We start from the raw sequence: 18596 nt of genomic DNA on the forward strand, positions 1-18596 counted from the left end.
GCCATCTATGCTGCAATTATTTTAAATGGTAATTGTAATAGTAATAACCATCATAAAAATGGGGAAAATATCCTTTCTTTTGAATCTCCAGCTTCAAAGTTTCATAAAATCTGCTTGCATATAAGAAGTGAACATTTCTTACCTCTGGAGACGAATTTGATATCCAGTACTATTACCATTGCCACAAGATTCTGCCCTTTCTGCAGCCACTCTTTCCGCAACCTTTAATTCAAATAAAATATAAAGAGAATATAATTTCCTTTAGAACAAATATCCTGAATATCCATGAAAATCTCGGACAGTTGAAAAATTGCTCTTCAGATTTCTCAATGAGTTAAAAAAAAAACAGATATTAAAATCTGAGGTATCTAAAACAGTGTGTGCCTCTCTCAAGAGCTGTTCATGCTTATTTTTCATTTCCTCTTATAAAATCTTGTAAGGCCAAGTTCTCTCATCACTAGTTTCAAAGCGCCTTTCTATAGCATCCTCTCATTAATTTATACATTTTTGGTCTTTTCTAAGAGCTGCAAATCAAGATCTAAACTTGTAGAAGTTATGTGTAATTCGAAAGTAATTACATATTGATACTCTTCCCTTGTGTTTTTGTTTGTGGTAGGGACTGGTGTTGAATTTCTAGTTCTTGGTCATGCTTTGAAAGTTACAACTGCCAAAAATAAGCTTTGGAAAGATGAAATGTTATAATCTAATACTGATTTGTACAACTAAAAGTAACTGACAGTTATTTCATGACAGAACAGTGATAATAAGGGATCAGAAATAGAAAATGGCATAATTTCTAAGAAATAATATTTTGGAAGTAAAACTTTCCAAAGTATACCTAGTACACACTGACAGACCACATTAACCTGTCTACTCAAATTCCAACAGATGGTGAAAAAAGAAGAAAAAAATTACCTACTTAGCATTTATTCCTACTATCTGCATATACAATAACGGCTATATATTAGTGAAAATATTTAAGTCTAGCTACAAAACTGTGTTATAACAAAAGTGGTTTATTTTTCACCATTCCGTAATTTTATGCTATTTCCTGGAATATCATCCCCATAAAAGGGTGAAGACCACCTGAAACTAAAACTACTAGAAGAAAACCTAGGGAAAAACTCTTTCAGACATTGGTCTAGGCCAAGAATTTATGACTAAGACCTCAAAAGCACAGACGACAAAAATAAAAATAGACAAATGGGAATCAACTGAGAAATTTCTACACAACAAAAGAAATAATCAACAGAGTAAACAGATAATCTCCAGAATGGAAGAAAATATGTACAAACTATTCATTCAGCAGCGGACAAATATCCAGTATACACAAGAAACTCAAACAACAACAACAAAAGACAAATCATCTCATTAGAAGGAGGGCAAAAGACAGGAACAGACATTTTTCAAAAGAAGATATACAAATGGCCAACAGGTATACGAAAAATGCACAACATCATCATCAGAGAAATGCAAATTAAAACCACAATGAGAAATCATCTTACTCCAGTCAAAATGGCTACTATGAAAGAGTCAAAAAATAATAGATCTTGGCCAGGACATGGATAAAAGAGAACTCTTACATACTGTTAGTGGGAATGTAAATTAGTACAGCCTCTATAGATAACAATATGGATAGAACTAAGAATAGCGCTATCATTTGATCCAGCAATCCCACTACTGGGTTTGTACCCAAAGGAAAAGAAATCAATGTATCAAAAAAAACCAACCAACCAACCAAACAAACAAAAAAACACCTGTCTTGCATGTTTATCACAGTACCATTCACAATAGTCAAGATATGGAATCAATCTAAGTGCCCATCAATGGATGACTGGATAAGGAATGGAATAATACTATTCAGCTGTGAGAGTGAAATCATGTCGAAATAGACACAGAAAGACAAATATCATATCTCACATAAGTGGGTGCTAAAAACCAGGTATATGTTGACATAAAGTATGGAATGACAAACAATGGAGACTCAGAAGAGAAGGTAGGAGGGGGACAGATGATGAGAAATTACTTAATGGGTACAATGTATATGATGTGGGTGATGGACACCCTAGAAGCCCTCACTTAACCACTACAGAATCTATGCATGTAACAAAATTGCACTTGTATCCCATAAATTTACACAATTTTTTTTTAAAAGCAGTGAAGTCTACTGCTCTTTCTTTATAGTACTTCTTAGAAACCAAAGCTTAAAACATATACTGTATTTTCTGAGAAATACTGTCGTAATTGGTAATGTTTTTAACCACAGATTCTATATTAAATGACTTAGACATGTGATAAACAGCAGTGTCATAAAACCAAAGACAAACACAAACCTTTATAATTTATACACAAAATTATACAGCATAAATAAATTCACTATGCATACTGAAATATGACAAGAAACCCCAAACACCTTTAAAAAATATATAAAACATATTTAACTAGGTCATCTAACTAAAAATAATAACAACAAAATCAATGTACAGGTTGAGTATTCCTTAGCCAAAATGATCAGGACCAGAAGTGTTTCCGGTTTTGGATTTTGGAATATTTTCATTATACTTGCCCTTGTTAAGCATCCCAAATATGAAAATCCAAAATGTGAAATGCTCTAGTGAGCATTTCCATGTTGGTACTCAAACAGTTCTAGATTTGGGAGCATTCTGGATTTCGTATAGTCAACCTGAAATAAGTTACTTATAAGTGTTACTTATGTATGCCTTCCCAAAATTTTGGACTTGACAAACCAGAAACAATACCTTATTTTTCCTCATGATAAATTTCCTCTTACTGAGTAGCTGCATTCAAAATGACTGACTATGACTGGGCACAGTGGCTTATGCCTATAATCCCAGCACTTTGGGAGGCTTAAGTGGGCAGATCATTTGAGCCCAGTATTCAAGACCAGCATGGGCAACACGGCAAAACCCCATCTCTACAAAAAATACAAATATTAGCCAGGGATGGTGGCACATGCCTATAGTACCACCTACTTGGGGGGCTGAGGCAGGAGGATCACTTGAACTCTAGAGGTTGAGGCTGCACTGAGGCCGTGTTATCACCACTGCATTCCACCTTAAGTGACAAAGTAAGACCCTATCTCAAAAAATAATTAAATAAAACACTGATTATAGAAATACAGCTTAAAAGGTTTCCCACTTTCACCACCATTCATATACTGAAAAAATGACAGAAGTAAAAAAAAAAAAATTAAATAATCCAAGTAGTAAAATGTAAAGGAATCAAATGATGGAGATCATTTGAAGCTTGTAATCAATTCCGGAAACATTTTATCTATTTCATTCTTGTGAATACACACTGAAATTTGCCTGGATATAAAGTTTATCTTGAATTCATAAATATCTATTATCTGTTAAGACAGTGGTTACTCAATTTTTTGGCCTTTATTATTAAACATGTTAAGCAAATATTTGCTTTCACAGTCACAAATCCTAAGCCTAATTAAGAATCACTCCACACCTTCAGAATCAGTAGGTTCTAGCAAGATTACTTTAAAAAAGACATTTGTAATAAGTTAAGAGATTACTTACTGAAATGGCACTAATTCTTCTTGGCTGAGTACAAACGATCCTACAAGCAGATCCTTTTCCTCTTTCAATGTAGTTATCCAAAATGAACTGAGTAACTTGAGTGGTTTTGCCACAACCAGTTTCACCACTTATTACTGTTACCTGATGTTTATCAATTAAATTTACCAATTCCTATTTCAAAAGGGAAAATAAAGAAAATCACATGTTGTCTAAGTTTGAAAAAAGATATTAATCAAAATTCGACCAAACTGAAGATAATTATTTTTAAAAAATATATTAATGTTTTCTAAATTTTGTCATATCCAATACCGGCAGTTTGGATATCTGGATCTACCAATCTGCAAGAGATAAGTACACCAAACTATAAAGAACAAAGCCAAAGCACTGTTAAAGAAAAACATACTGACATAAACAAGAAGAGATAGCTTATAAGTTCCACGCAGAAGAATTAAAATAATGTTGACATGTGGGGCTACTGACTACAGAAGCAAACTCCCGGCCTAAACAACTACTGATGACATTACGAATTTATATCATAATTCATAAATATGGCTTTGTCTGCAGAACAAGTTTTGTATGCCATTTTAGGAACAAGGAAGAAAATACTGTAGTTTAAAATGACTTCCTTTCAAATAATTAAAATAAAGTCATTAAATATCTAAACCAAAGCTATCTAGAAAACCTCACACTTGGGGAAGATGTTCTTCTACAAAATTGTATGTATTAGTATTTTTAGTAATAATATTCACTGTATAAACAAAGTCATCTTACTATCTCAAAGGGATGTTAGGGGTTATTTTCATGTACAAAACAATTTAATTTGAAAACCTTTTAAAAATTCCCCACTTAGGCCAGGCATAGTGGCTCACGCCTATAATCCCAGCACTTTGGGAGGCAGTGGCAGGTGGATCTCGAGGTCAGGAGATCGAGACCATCCTGGCCAACATGGTGAAACCCCATCTCTACTAAAACTACAAAAATTAGCTGGGCATGGTGGTGGGCACCTGTAACCTCAGCTACTCAGGAAGCTGAGGTAGGAGAATCGCTAGAATCCAGGAGTCAGAGGTTGCAGTAAGCCGAGATCATGCCACTGCACTCCAACCTGGTGACAGAGCAAGACTCCCTTTCAAAAAAAAAAAAAAAAAAAAATTCCCCACTTATTCTAACACATTATACATATATATAGATGTATATATATCAGAAAAAAGTTTTAAGTTTGAACACTGAAATTATAGCTGGTAAATACCGAGAAGTGAAATGTGATTCATCCATTCAATAGGTATTTGTTTACTGGATGTCTTTAGAATGCCAGGCACTGTTCTGAGTCAAGAGACACAGAGTGAACAAAACAAATCCTATCCTCAAGAACTTACACTGGCCTGGGAAGGGAAGACACACAAATGTCAGGTGGTAATAAGTGCTATGAAAAGCAAAAAATAAAGTAAAATAAAATAAGGTTGAGAAAACAGAGAAGGATGAGCGATCATATTATTCTATATAGGGTAATCATATTTTAAGATATAGCGTAATAAATTAAAGAACTGTATTTTTAGTAGTACATAAGTTATTTCGCACCTTGATTTTAATTAATACATTAATTTGTACATTAATCTTAACTGAAGTGTCTGGTCTTGACTTAAGTGCAAGCTATTTATCCAAAGTAACTTATAAGGGGAAATTTTACTTTTTAAATTTCAAAGATTTCAATTATGAACAAAAACAGGAGAAAACATCAGGAAAATTGTTTATATCCTTTTATTTCTTTCTGTCCTTAATTCAAAAGAATAAAATTAACTTCCAATACTATCCTGTAGAAGAAAGTTCATTAATTTACATTTTTTTCTTGATACAGAGCTCTTTAAAAATAAAAAAATTGTGTATTTAATTTGTAAATCAAATTAAATAGTGGAAAAAAACACTTTACCTTTTGCATTCCATATGAAGGCAGCTTTTCTCTGAAATGCTGAAATTTAAAAAAAGTTTTAAATTTTCACAAAAGATATGTAATTAAATTATAATCATGGTAATTAGGATATATCATAGGGTAAATTCGCTAGAATCCAAAAGTATTTTTATTATCTTATGGCTTGTGTAAAAAAATTATAAAGAATAATTTATCAATTCCTTTTATGTCTGAAACATTCAAAACCAGAACTCCATTCCCAGCAAAATGGAGACAATGCTTTAAACTCAGTGGCAGTAAAATGAAATCGGATCTGTCCTAACAGCATTCTAATGATTGCTAAATTACTTTCACTATTTTTCAATATGTTTTATATATTCATCTTAGATTTGATTTCTGTATTATCTTTTCCCACCCAACAGTATACTATTTACTAATACATTAGCCACACTGGAGCAGATTCAGAAATTATTTCAGGATACTTGTCTTTGAGTGTAAGAGAAAAGTAGTATCTGCACAGTCAGAAAATGTGGTACTGCCATTTTAGAGCTGTGATCTCAGTTAAGTCATAAAGTGTGAACGTCTAAAAGATTTTATCTCACAGGGTTGCCACAATGTCTAAATGAAAAACCTTTATATAAAAAGCAAATACCAGTTTCTGACACATATAACCCATATAAGCTACTCAACAGATTTCCAATGTGTTAAATTACAATTAGAATACTACAAAAGGAATGACTATTCTTTCCTGTATTTATGTGACAATTTCTTCCTAATTCTGAAAACTTTTATGGAACTTTATACCCATATTACATAAATACTTAAGAAGCAGTACTGTAGTTTACATTCAACTAAGTACATATAATGTAAAAAAAGAATCTTCAGTGGCATAAAAATAAAGTCAGCTTTAACAAACGCCCTTTATTAAAATGGAAAAAACTGGTGGCCGGGCGCAGTGGCTCAAGCCTGTAATCCCAGCACTTTGGGAGGCCGAGATGGGCGGATCACGAGGTCAGGAGATCGAGAGACGATCCCGGCTAACACGGTGAAACCCCGTCTCTACTAAAAAATACAAAAAACTAGCCGGGCGAGGTGGCGGGCGCCTGTAGTCCCAGCTACTCGGGAGGCTGAGGCAGGAGAATGGCGTAAACCCGGGAGGCGGAGCTTGCAGTGAGCTGAGATCCGGCCACTGCACTCCAGCCTGGGTGACAGAGCAAGACTCCGTCTCAAAAAAAAAAAAAAAAAAAAAAAAAATGGAAAAAACTGACCGGGTGTGGTGGCTGACACCTGTAATCCCAGCACTTTGGGAGGCCGAGGCAGGCAGATCATGAGGTCAGGAGTTTGAGACCAGCCTGGCCAGCATGGTGAAACCCTGTCTCTGCTAAAACTACACAAAATTAGCCGGGCATGGTGGCGCACGCCTGTAGTCCCAGCTACTTGGGAGGGTGAGGCAGGAGAATTGCTTGAACCTGGCAGGTGGAGGTTGCAGTGAGCTGAGATCGCGCCATTGCACTGCAGCCTGGGTGACAGAGCAAGACTCCATCTCAAAAAAAAAAAAAAAAAAAAAAAAAGGAAATAATTAAAAAATATATATATATATAAAATTAATAAAATTAGAATTGTCTTTGGTAATCTAGTATTATATTATTGTCATGTTTGTCATGGTCAGGTAATTCTTATCAGCACCATAAAAATAACAATCACTGTGATGACTGAAATAAATTCTAGCGATTTTAAAATAACAAAAGCTACCACACTTACTTTACCTTATAATAACTTCTCTTGTAATAATTTTTAAATTATCTAAAAACTATTTTTTAATGACATAAGTATTAACACCCCAGGTAGTCAAATGTTACCATCTTAACACATACTTATACACAAGGTATCCCACTGCATTTCAAACTGGCATTAACCATATATGATTTACACATGTAAATGCCACTGGAAAGAGAAGTATAGTCCAATATTCTTTCCCAAGGCAGCCAAAGTTTCTATGTGCTTTTGACCATCACCAAGATGTGAGATAGTTCAACTGTAAGCTCTCTGAGGACAGGAAATATCTTATTACTCTTAAAAAAAGAGTAATAAGCACAATTGGCTGGCATGGTGACTCACACCCATAATTCCAGAATTTGGGGAGGTTGAGGTGGGAGGATCGCTCAAGCCCATGAGTTCAAGACCAGCCTGGGCAACAAAGCAAAACCCTATCTCCACAAAAATTACAAAAATTAACCAGGCGTACTGGCACATTCCTGTAGTCCCAGCTACTCAGGAGGCTAAGGTGGGAGGATCACTTGAGCCCGGGAGGTCGAGGTTGCAGTGAGCCATGATGGCACCACTGCACTCTAGCCTGGGTCACAGACTGAGACCCTGTCTCAAATATATATACACATACACACACACACATATAGCACAATAACTGGTATTCAGGAAGCAGAAAATTAATGTTTATTAAAGAACATCAAGAAAAAATATTGCACATGGCTAAAAATGATTAAAAAGCTGAGTTCTTAAACACAGCTGAATTTTAGATCTGATTCTGTTATGAGCTATGCAACCTTAGGTAGGTCACTTAACCTAAATCTTTTTCCTCATCTACAACAGACATGTAGTCTCTTATTCAAGGTTGTTGAGAAGCTTAAATCATGTAGTATATATGAAGCATTTATGACAACACATGAGAAATAGGAAGACCATCAACTTTTCAAATGTTTTACACATTTTTTTCTTTCTCTGAACTAGATCAATCACCCATCTTTAGTATATGAGTTCTGTCTACCATATATAGCAAAGAGAAAGACACTAATTCTCCTTGTTCTTAAGGCTGTTCAAGCAGCTCTTCTCAACCAGAAGATTCTGAATTAATTCACCCTGAAATTTCCTCCATTTTCAAATCAGTTTTACCCAACAGGCATCAAAGAGCTACACAATTTGGCCCTGGACAACCTCGGCTTATCTATTCTAATAAGGAAATCCAACTTTCATCAGTAACAGTCCGTGGATCATTCTTTCCTAATAAGGAAATTCAGCTTTCATCAGTTAGCTGAGGGATCCTTTCTTTCCTATAGGAGGTGCTATATCCTTTCTTTATCAAAAACAGCAATGTGTATTTACATATTAAGATATGGCCCTCAGAGTTCCCTCAGTAATTTCTTTTAAAAATATACACACATACATGCAACCACTTTATTACACCTCTAGAACACCCACAAATCATACAATTTTATGTTTTAACTGAAAGGGACCTTAAAATATCTTGCCTAGCGTAGAAAGAAAATATCAGAATTCAGGAGACTCTCAGGTCTTGTGATAGTCCTGTATTTACAATGTTAGTGAACATAGCACATCATATAACTTCTGAAATATTTAATTTTATCATCTACAAAAAAAGAGATGTATTAAGTAACCTGGAACAAGCTTTACAATTTTAACTGCCTTTACTGCACATGGCACCTCACTAAACTGGCCTAGAAAAGCTGAAGAGTAAGTTTTTTTTTTTCCATTTGCACCAGCATTTCTCAAACATTTCTTCTCCTCACCACATAAGCTTCTGTGGATGAGATAGGATACTGTAGGTTATGTGTAACTTCCATTCCCACTGCTTTTCTCTACCATTCGAAAATAAAGTAATTCCCACCGAGGATGTCTTGTTGAGGATCTCACTGATCTATGCCATGCAGCTACCTCTAACCATATATACATTTTTAGAAAGTATAAGAAAAAAAATGACAAAATATTTTTTGACATCTTTCTACTACCTGCATTTCAATATACCGAAGGTCATTTTTTTTCTTTTGTAAATCTTCCAATAATTTTTGGTCTAAAGTTCCATCTGGCTCATTTTCTTGCAAGAGATACTCAGAATCTCGGTCAATATATGATTTGTTCCTGATTCTAAACATTTTTTTTTCTTGGTTTATCAACTTCTTTTCCTGGATGTCAAGTTTCTTCTCTGAGCATGGTGTGTTCTTAGTGGAAACTTCAGTACCATATCTGTTTTGACAAAATAAGAAAATAAGAAAGGTCAGATGAAGAGCCACTCGAACCCTGGAACAAAACAAAACAAAACAAAACATTGTTGAAATATTTCACAGTCATCCAAATCTAAAGCTTTTCTTAGTACAGTAATTATGAAAATATACTTAGATTCTTATAACAAATTCAAATTTTTCCTTCCTTTAAATAGATATTGCCAGATTAAGTTATTCCTTGTGGTAGTTAAAAAATCCACACAATAGTCATTCCTTCACTGCAGTTAGTTACAGTGTTTCTCTTTTTCTGGTTTTCTTGAACTTGTTTCATGTCACAACATCTTTTTATCTTGCCACCCTTTCTGAGCTAAAAATAGGATGCTACAATACACAGTCCATGAAATACTTGTACTAATTTTTCCTCTAAATGATACAGTTCTTGTAACCTTTCTAAAACAGTAGCAATTTCACTTCTTGCAGATCTCGCAGATAGAATAATTTCATAAATACAAAGAGGACAGGTAGAGAGAAGAATAAATAACAACTTAATACACCTCATATCCAGATACACTATTATTCATACCATTTAGCTTTCCTGTGGAAACATGCCATCTAAATTTTTAAAAGTCATTCTCTAAATCTGTTTAATCTACATAAGAAAAAAAAGTACATCAAGGTTAAACTTCACTTATTGAAGAAAATAAAGATGTTATTTTTTACTCTTTGCCTATTCTTTAAAAAAATACTTCTTGTTGTACCCATGATCTTCAGGAGCAAACCAGGATATCTGTGCTTCCGACTCTTTATCATTCTTCGCTTGAACAGAATTCAGTAGCTGCACAATTTGTTCTTCTCGTCGTTCATCCATGTGTACTACAGCTCTCTAGTTTGTGCCAAGAAAAAAGCATCTTGTCACCATAAGAAAGCATATGCAAAAATTATTTGATACTAAAGAAAATAAAAGCTAAGTAATATACGTTCAACAAATACATATAAAAGAAAGGTATTCACACTTGTCCTCTAGCCCAATCCCCTTTCCTAGACCTAATTAATTAATATTAAAATTTTGGTACATATCCTTCTAGACCTTTTCCAACAAGCATTTAAAAAATTAGCCCTATTATGACTGGCAAAGAAAGCTCATTTATGTCTCTTCCTACAACTCTGGTTCTCTTACTCCCAATCCTCACATACTAATTATTATGAATTTCTCCTTATCTTAAAATTTCGAAGTTATTAAAACTCAAATGGTTTAAGAAAAAAGTTGAAAACTGGAAATAGTTTGGTTGCAATGAACATTTGAAAGTTCTTAACACTAAACAGAAGAATATATTGGTAAGTAAGGCTGAGCTCAGAAGGAGTAAATAAAATTGATCAGTGCTCATTAGGTGATCCAATGTGGCAAATGACGCAGTTGCTTCAAAGAATGAGAATAAAACACAACAAATTGGACAAAGATAAAGGTCCATGGTGAACCATGAAAATTTTCAGAAACTTTACGCATTTAAGAATGTCCAAGGTAAAAAAAAAAAAAAAAAAAAAAAAAAAAAAAAATTGCCAAAACCCAATTCTTTGGAGACTTTTATATTTAGACAAAGTTGAAAAACAGATTCTTCAAAATCTACGGGTCTACAAACGTTAGGTTCTAATGTGCATATAAATCCATAGGCAAAAGGAAACACATGAGGAGTGGTGAAAATTAGAGTGTGTTAGGTTAAAGAACCAAAGGAGGAGGAAGGTAAAAGTATAAACGAAAAGAAAACAGTCAAAAATCGAAAGAAAGAAACCATAGGACTTAATGACTATTTGGTGGAAGTTGGAGACAGACAAAAAGGAAGAATCAAAGACAATTGTTTTCAAATTCGAGGGTGGATCACGAGAGAACAGCAGTAAGATGAATCATTAGGAGGAGGCTGCTCTGTGTTACTGTACATTTTTGTGTACATGTAGTGGTGATGGAGGTCAAAACAGGATGCTAAGTTTGGATTTTAGGCAATTAAGAACAATGATGAAAGTTCCCAACTTGTAATAATGATTAGCCAGATGAATATATGGAAATGGATCTCTGAAAGGTTTTGTTTTTAGAGTTATGATAGAAATTTTGGAGTGTTCTGTAAAGTTGAAATCACACAGACACAGGATTCTTTTAATTTACAAGTAATACCACCTCCAAAGATGAGGACAGACGGTCGACCAAGTCTGGCATTCAGGGGGCCAAGGCAAGAAAATAAGTCAGAGGAATAATCAAGAGAACAAGCAAAAGACTAGGAGCACACAGTGACAAACCACCCCTATGAAGTGAAGAAAGGTGTTAAAAAAAGGAATCAGAAGTATAAAATTGACATAACTAAGGCAGAGAACTGAAAAAATTACCACTGTATCCAACAACTAGGCAGTTGGGAATGTTCTTCAAGGTGTTTTTAGTTTTTGAGGTTTGGTTATTTTTGGGGAGAAAAGAGGGAAGCAGGAGCTAAGGTAAGGAGGCTGATGAAAGCAGATGGCAAATGTGTAAAATATTCTAAAATCTAGAGCAACAGATTTCAATTGTTTTTTATTTTTTTCATAGCAAGCTGCAGTAAAACTAATGACTCAGTACACACAAATACAACTAGGTAATTTCACAAAATACTTTCCTTACTCTGTACAGTGCAACTCTTATCTTCTCTTCACTGTATTCTATCCCAATTAAACAAACACGAAAATAGCTGGTCATAACAAAGTTTAACATAAAGTTTGAAAACCCAGGGTGGGTGGGGGAGTATATGTCCCAGGAGAACAAGACATAAACATGTTTAAGACAAGAGACAGGGTTTTATGAGACATTCTAATTCTAATTCAGTATTACATGCTTTGTGAAAGCTCAAATAAGTTTACATGAGTAGGAGGATAACCTAATGTGATAAAAATAAGAAGTTAGTAATAAAACAAATCTGAGGAAGCAAAGCCAATGAACTATACGCTACCTCCTTTTTTGAAGTGAAAATAAGTGGCTAATTTCAGTTGTCAGGATATAAAATGTGTCTACTAAAAGTCCTCTTAAGGTTTCTTGATGTATCTGTTTAGTTAGAACATAACCTGTATGTTATGATTCCTGTTATGTTAAGATTCCTACAGTTCTCACTTTTCCATGTTAACTCATTACTCTGTATTTTGTTTAGTAAACAATTTCCTAGATTGACATTTCACAACACATTGCCCACCTCCTGCCCATAACAGCACAAAAGATTATTCTAATTTTATGAGATTTCACGTCCCTTGGGAAAGGTGAATTACTGGATAACGTAACAGTCTACAGAAAATAAACAGATCTACACAATCTTTCAGTCCAAACTATCACAACAAAATTAGTTTTAATTAAAAAGTCAACATTAGTTGGTAGTCTTTAAGATACCTTACACAATGCATATATACCAAGTAAGCATCTGCTAATCAATAAGGAATTAGTTGAATTGTAGTACACCCAATGGTTAAGAGTGGATAGATCTTTCTGCAAGTATACAAACAGGAAAGATGACCAAAGTATTAAATCAAAAAAGTCAGTAGTGTAGTAGGATCTTGTTTTTATTACTATTAATTTAAAAAGAGGCTATTCACTCTCCATATCCTATACTTTTTGCAGTGCCTCTGCCAGATATAACTCTGGCCATGGTATATGCCCCAGGAATGAACAGTTGAATCTATCTTTTACAATGAACATGTATGATTAGACCTTGAAAACATAATTTACACTCTAAATAAAAAGATTCGTATTTTTAATGATGTTCTCCCCACAATGAGTTTCTGGACGCACCAGATAGCAGAGAAAATACCTTAATTCCAAACTTGGATCTTGCCTTATTGTAGGATGCCTCTCTCCCACTCAACAACCTTCTTCTAGTTCTACCACACTTCACTTTATTTCACTCCTTGCCTGGAGAATCTCAGAAACACATTTTGTTTCATGACTATTTTCTTTTGTCATAGAATTTTGATTATTTCCTGCTTTCTTGGACATTCTCAAATATCCTGCTTCTAGTTTTCAGTTCCTGGCAACAGACCCTAAATGATGTCCACCAAATTTATCGTATCAGCTTCCTAATCATGTGCAACTACTTCAAACTATCTCCCCATTCTCTGTAACAGGCCAGCACCACCTTTCTGTTTGCCCTCAGCATGCACACACAGTTTTTCACAAAACAAAAGCCCCAAGAAGAAAAGGTCCTCAGCTGGTTATCACCAAACCTAAACCCACCTGTATCAGAATTTATCCTTTTTTCTTTCCTGTTAAAAAAGAAGTGTGTTTTAAAGGCTAACCCCTCAACCTGAGCTCCACAGTTCAATTCCTTTCCTGTCCTCAGGGCCACCTCCTTCACTGAAATTTACCTTGCTTTCCTAAATTTCTAACCTCTCCAGTAGACATTAGGCAGTCAATCGATATTCTAGTTTGCCTCTTTTAGTAATGTGGTAGAAAATCAAACCTTGCTTGCTGTAAACCATAAAGATTTGGGGGTCAGTTATTACTGCAGTATAATTTGGCCCACTTTGATTTCCTCTTCACCGTGCGCTTCCCATCAGGGCATGAACATGGTCAAATCTCTTCACCTTAGAAACAACAAAAACAAAAAACCCTCTCTTGAATTCCCTTACCCCTATCAGCTACTGCCCTATTTTTCTTCCACCTCTTCACAGCAAAACTGCTGGAAAATGTTTCACTTCTTAATCTGTTTCACTTGCTACCCTACTGCAATCTGGCTTTTACTTCTACAATGCCACAGAAAGGGCTCCCATTAAGATCATCAACGACCTTGTTGATAAATCCAATAGACATTCTCAGCTCTTACGTCATTTGTGCATGCTTGCCACTATCAATTACTTCCTGTTGTTGATGATACACTCTTCTCTCCTTTAAACACTACTCTTAGATTTCAAAACAACACACATCTTATTTTTCTCTTCTCTAGCTGATCCTTCCTAGATTCTTTTGTAACCTTCTTTTCCTCAGCCTGTCCCTTAAATTTTCATTTTCTGTATTTGACAGCCTGAGTGATCTACAGACCAGCAACACTGGCATCACCTGGGAGCCTGTAACAAAAGTCGAATCTCTGATCCCACCAGTGTTCTACATTTTAACAAGATGTCAGGTGATTCCTATGCACATTCAAGTCTGAGAAGCAATGGTCTACAGAATTCAGGCTGGGCCCATTCCGTTTCTGACTATTCACTCCCACACTCCAACTACTACCCATGAGCCCATTAACTGTGAAATACTTATCTCCAGTCTAGATTTTTCTAGGCATCAGATCTACACAGCCCTCTCCCTCCTGCAAATCCTCATTTGTATGCCCTATAACAATATCAAACTCATAGTCTCCATAGCCGAGCCAATCACCTTTCTCCAACAAGCCTGATCCTTACAGACAGGCATAAAAGAGTCATCATTAACACTGTACTTACCCCTTCAGATAAAATAGATCACAAAATCATTTTGAGACTACCTCCCAAATCACTTTAATCTGTCTACTTCCCTCCATCTCCACTGCCAACGTGCTAATTCAAGCTGTCATTTCTCATCTTAGTTACTGCAAGGGCTACTTAACTGGTCTCCCTGAACCAGGATTGCCTCTCTTCAATCCATTCCTTATACTGCTACGAGAGTGAATTTAAACATTTAAAATCCAGTCATTTCATTCTTTGTTTAAAATGTTTTACCAGCTTGCTACAGTCCTTAGAAAGACTCAATGTATCTCAAGGCCGTGCTTATTTTTCTAGCCCAGAGATTTTCAAATTGCTGTTTCTGAAATTATATTAAAGGATCATGAACAGCATTAAAAGAGAACAGAGAAGTTCAAAAACAAAAAAACTTCAAAGCAATGTGCAGGTAATTAAATGTTATTTTACAAAACTTTTCATCTAGTTATACATATGTGTGTACTGGGTTGTAAATTCAAATATATTCCTTTTTGTGCAAAGCGGCCAACAAGTTTGAAATTGACTGCCCTAACCTCATCTCACTACTCTCCACATCCAGGTTCTCATCTTTTAGTTTCTTGAACTGAACATGTGCTTCCTTGATCTCGGTGTTGTCGCACATGCTACTGCCTTTGCCTGGAATCTTTTCCAAACCCCAAACTTCAAACACACACACGTACATTCACTTTGCTATCTTTCAACTTCAGGTTAAGGGTTACCATCCCTAAAAAATCTTCTAAAATACCTTGACCTGAGTTAGGTGATAGCACATATTCTCTAATACCTTAATATTGTATTATATTTATCGCTCCAAACAAACCACAATCTCTGTAGAGCCTATATTAATACAGTGCTTAAGATACCATCACAAAAATAATGTCCTCAATAAATACTTGTTGAAAGAACATTTGTTCAAGAATGCATCATTAGAATGCATTCATTTTCAGCCAGGCAACACGACTCACGCCTGTAATGCCAGCATTTTGGGAGGCCGGGGCTGGTGGATCACCTGAGGTCAGGAGCCCAAGACCAGCCTGGCCAACATAACAAAACCCTGTCTCTTCTAAAAATACAAAAATTAGCCGAGTGTGGTGGTGCCCACCTCTAATCCCAGTTACTCAGGAGATAGAGGGTGCAGTGAGCCGAGATCACACCACTGCACTCCAGGCTGGGTGACACACTGAGAGTCCGACTCAAAAAAAAAAAAAAACTATTCATTTTGAAAACACATGACATGACTTTAAAAGTAAAAGTTACCGAAATTCTGACTGGGAAGCAATGACATCAGCTAAAGGTGGTCAAAGAAGAACTGGGATGAGCCCATTGAAAAATACTCACATTAAAACAAGACGGAAAGGTACATTTTAGACAGGAGAACAGTATGACACTGTAATAAAAAGTAAAAATAAATTATGTTTACAAAAGCTATAATTATATCAGACTGGGGACATGGGCTCGGAGAAATGTGCAAAGTGGTAAACCTGTTATGTTGAAGCCGTATTACCAAGATTTCCAGAAAACATGTCAAGATGCAACTGAAATGTATTAGACTGAGACAGAAGTGACCCGACTTCCAAATTCAAGTTGTGAATTAGGGAATGAAATGATCTAATTTTTCCTTTTAAAAGATCACCATAGGCGGCTCTGCAAAGCACAGACAATGCAGAGCAGGAATGGAAGCTAGATGACTAGTTAGAAGGTAAGAACAGTTAGATTGGGATATATTAAGAAGGCAGAGATTTGCTGAAATGAAGGGGAAGAAGCAAAGATAAATCTCATTTGGCCTTGGCAAGTGAATAAATGGTTAGGTCACCACTAAAAGGAGGATAGGAACGCAAGTAGAAATCAAAAGTTCCATTCATAACATCCACTGCACAACTGGCTATATCCTTCATGTGGAAACAATAATGAACATTTTTTCCTGACTTATTTAACTTTTCATCTGTTTAGGTATTATTTTCCCAGCTAGACTGTAAGCTCCTTGAATACCACATTTCTTCAAGTCCCTGGAGCAACATGCATAAAACCTTGTTTGAAACAGAGCCTTAATAAACAAAAGTTGTAAAAAGTTACTTAGACATCCCTATCCTGATTTTCAAAAGCCAGTTTGCCCAACGAAAAAGTTAATTTGGGGCTGTAAAAGAAGTGGATTTGTTTTTTAAAGAAGTTTAAGTTATGAAGATAAATGGATAAGGCCCCCGGAAACACCTGAATGAACATGACATGGTTAAAGAAATAAAAAGAAATAGAATGGTTTTAAAATAGTAGTCTAGGCCGGGCGCGGTGGCTCATGCCTGTAATCCCAGCACTTTGGGAGGCCGAGGCGGGTGGATCACCTGAGGTCAGGAGTTAGAGACTAACCTGGCCAACATGGTGAAACCCCTCTCTACTAAAAATACAAAAATTAGCCGGAGGGGTGGCGGACGCCTGTAATCCCAGCTACTCGGGAGGCTGACGCAGGAGAATCGCTTGAACTTGGGAGTCGAAGTTGCAGTGAGCTGAGATCGCCACTGCACTCCAGCCTGGGCGACAGAGTGAAATCCTGTCTAAAAAAAAAAAAAAAAAAGTAGCCTAAATGATGATCTAATTACACTCTATAATACATTTTATAAGGTGGTTTTTAAAAGGAAGTCACCAAAGGCATATACTAAGTTCCTGCTTAATGATAAAAATTATTTTTATTAGAATTTTATTTATTAGTCACTCCGACAACTTTGTTTCCTTTACTGCAGATCTTTAAGATACAAATCAACCTGACAATCACCTGAAGAGAGGAGAGTAAGCCAAATCATCTCTGGAGATTCCTTTCATTTTCCTTTTCAAAGAGAATCTGCTAATCAATAGAAATTTCTCCACCCCAACACAAAAAACAAAACAAAACAAAACCTAGGTTTGCGGATAATTTTAACACTAATAATAAAAGCTGGACTATTTTCCTGAACGATCCACAGCCAAAGTAGTGTCTGCCTGCTTTTGTTCCGCGCAAACCTATCTCAAATGCAGAAAGATCGCTATTTGCTTCTCCACCAGGCAAAGACCTTAAAGTGACAATTATTATTCTAAGTGAAAGGATAGCCAGAGATACGACAACGACACTCCTAATAAAGTTAATTTCGGTTAGAACGTGAACTTAACATTTGCTTTGTCACAGTTCTCAAGTCCTCTAAGCAAAGTATATATTCAGCCTGCATAAATCCTGCCTGTTTTTCGTCAGATGCGCATGGCTAATGTTAAGCAGTACGCCCGCTACTGGGAGCGCCCACACGATACATTTGCGCCTCGTTTGCATTTCACAAAGCACGTGCATCACTTAAGACACAAAACCAGGAAAAAGGGGGCAGCGGGAGAGAGAAGAAAACCTGTGCTGCCTCATCCCCTCCACTATCGAATCCGAGATTACCTCTTGTCTCTCCGCTTCCTTGTTCTTCTGTCCCTGTTTTTTCGCGTACCACATGCCGATTTCGCGGCCTTTCAGGTGCCCAGGGTGCCGGCCCCTGCCGCCTCGACCACCCCCTCCGCCGCCGCCGCCTCCTCCGGAGCCTCGGTTCCCTCCATGACCCCCTGCCGGCCCCCCTCCATAGCCCCCACCGGAGCTGCGGGGCCCCCCGTCACGGCCCCAGTTCTGATGGTAGTCATAACTCATTGTCCTGGCGGACTGCAACCCGTCAGAACCAGCAACCGCTGGAAATGGCGTCCGGTCCCGGAAGGCAGTGTGCGCCC

General features: G+C 36.3%; 1 protein-coding gene across 1 annotated transcript in view; it reads right to left on the bottom strand.

Moving 5' to 3' along the window:
• The window catches only part of LOC105499005 (DEAH-box helicase 36), a 51310-nt gene extending 32748 nt beyond the window's left edge, over positions 1-18562 (bottom strand). The window contains exons 1-6 of the mRNA XM_011771392.2: positions 18277-18562; positions 10187-10311; positions 9216-9450; positions 5476-5514; positions 3552-3722; positions 143-222 (exon numbers count right to left, since the gene is read on the bottom strand). Of these exons, the coding sequence (XP_011769694.2) occupies positions 143-222; positions 3552-3722; positions 5476-5514; positions 9216-9450; positions 10187-10311; positions 18277-18519 (893 nt within the window). The 5' untranslated portion in view covers positions 18520-18562. The remainder of the gene's footprint in view (positions 1-142; positions 223-3551; positions 3723-5475; positions 5515-9215; positions 9451-10186; positions 10312-18276) is intronic.
• Between the last annotated feature and the right edge of the window lie 34 nt (positions 18563-18596).

The sequence above is a fragment of the Macaca nemestrina genome, chromosome 2 (assembly GCF_043159975.1).
Source record: "Macaca nemestrina isolate mMacNem1 chromosome 2, mMacNem.hap1, whole genome shotgun sequence".
Classification (NCBI taxonomy): Eukaryota; Metazoa; Chordata; class Mammalia; order Primates; family Cercopithecidae; genus Macaca; species Macaca nemestrina.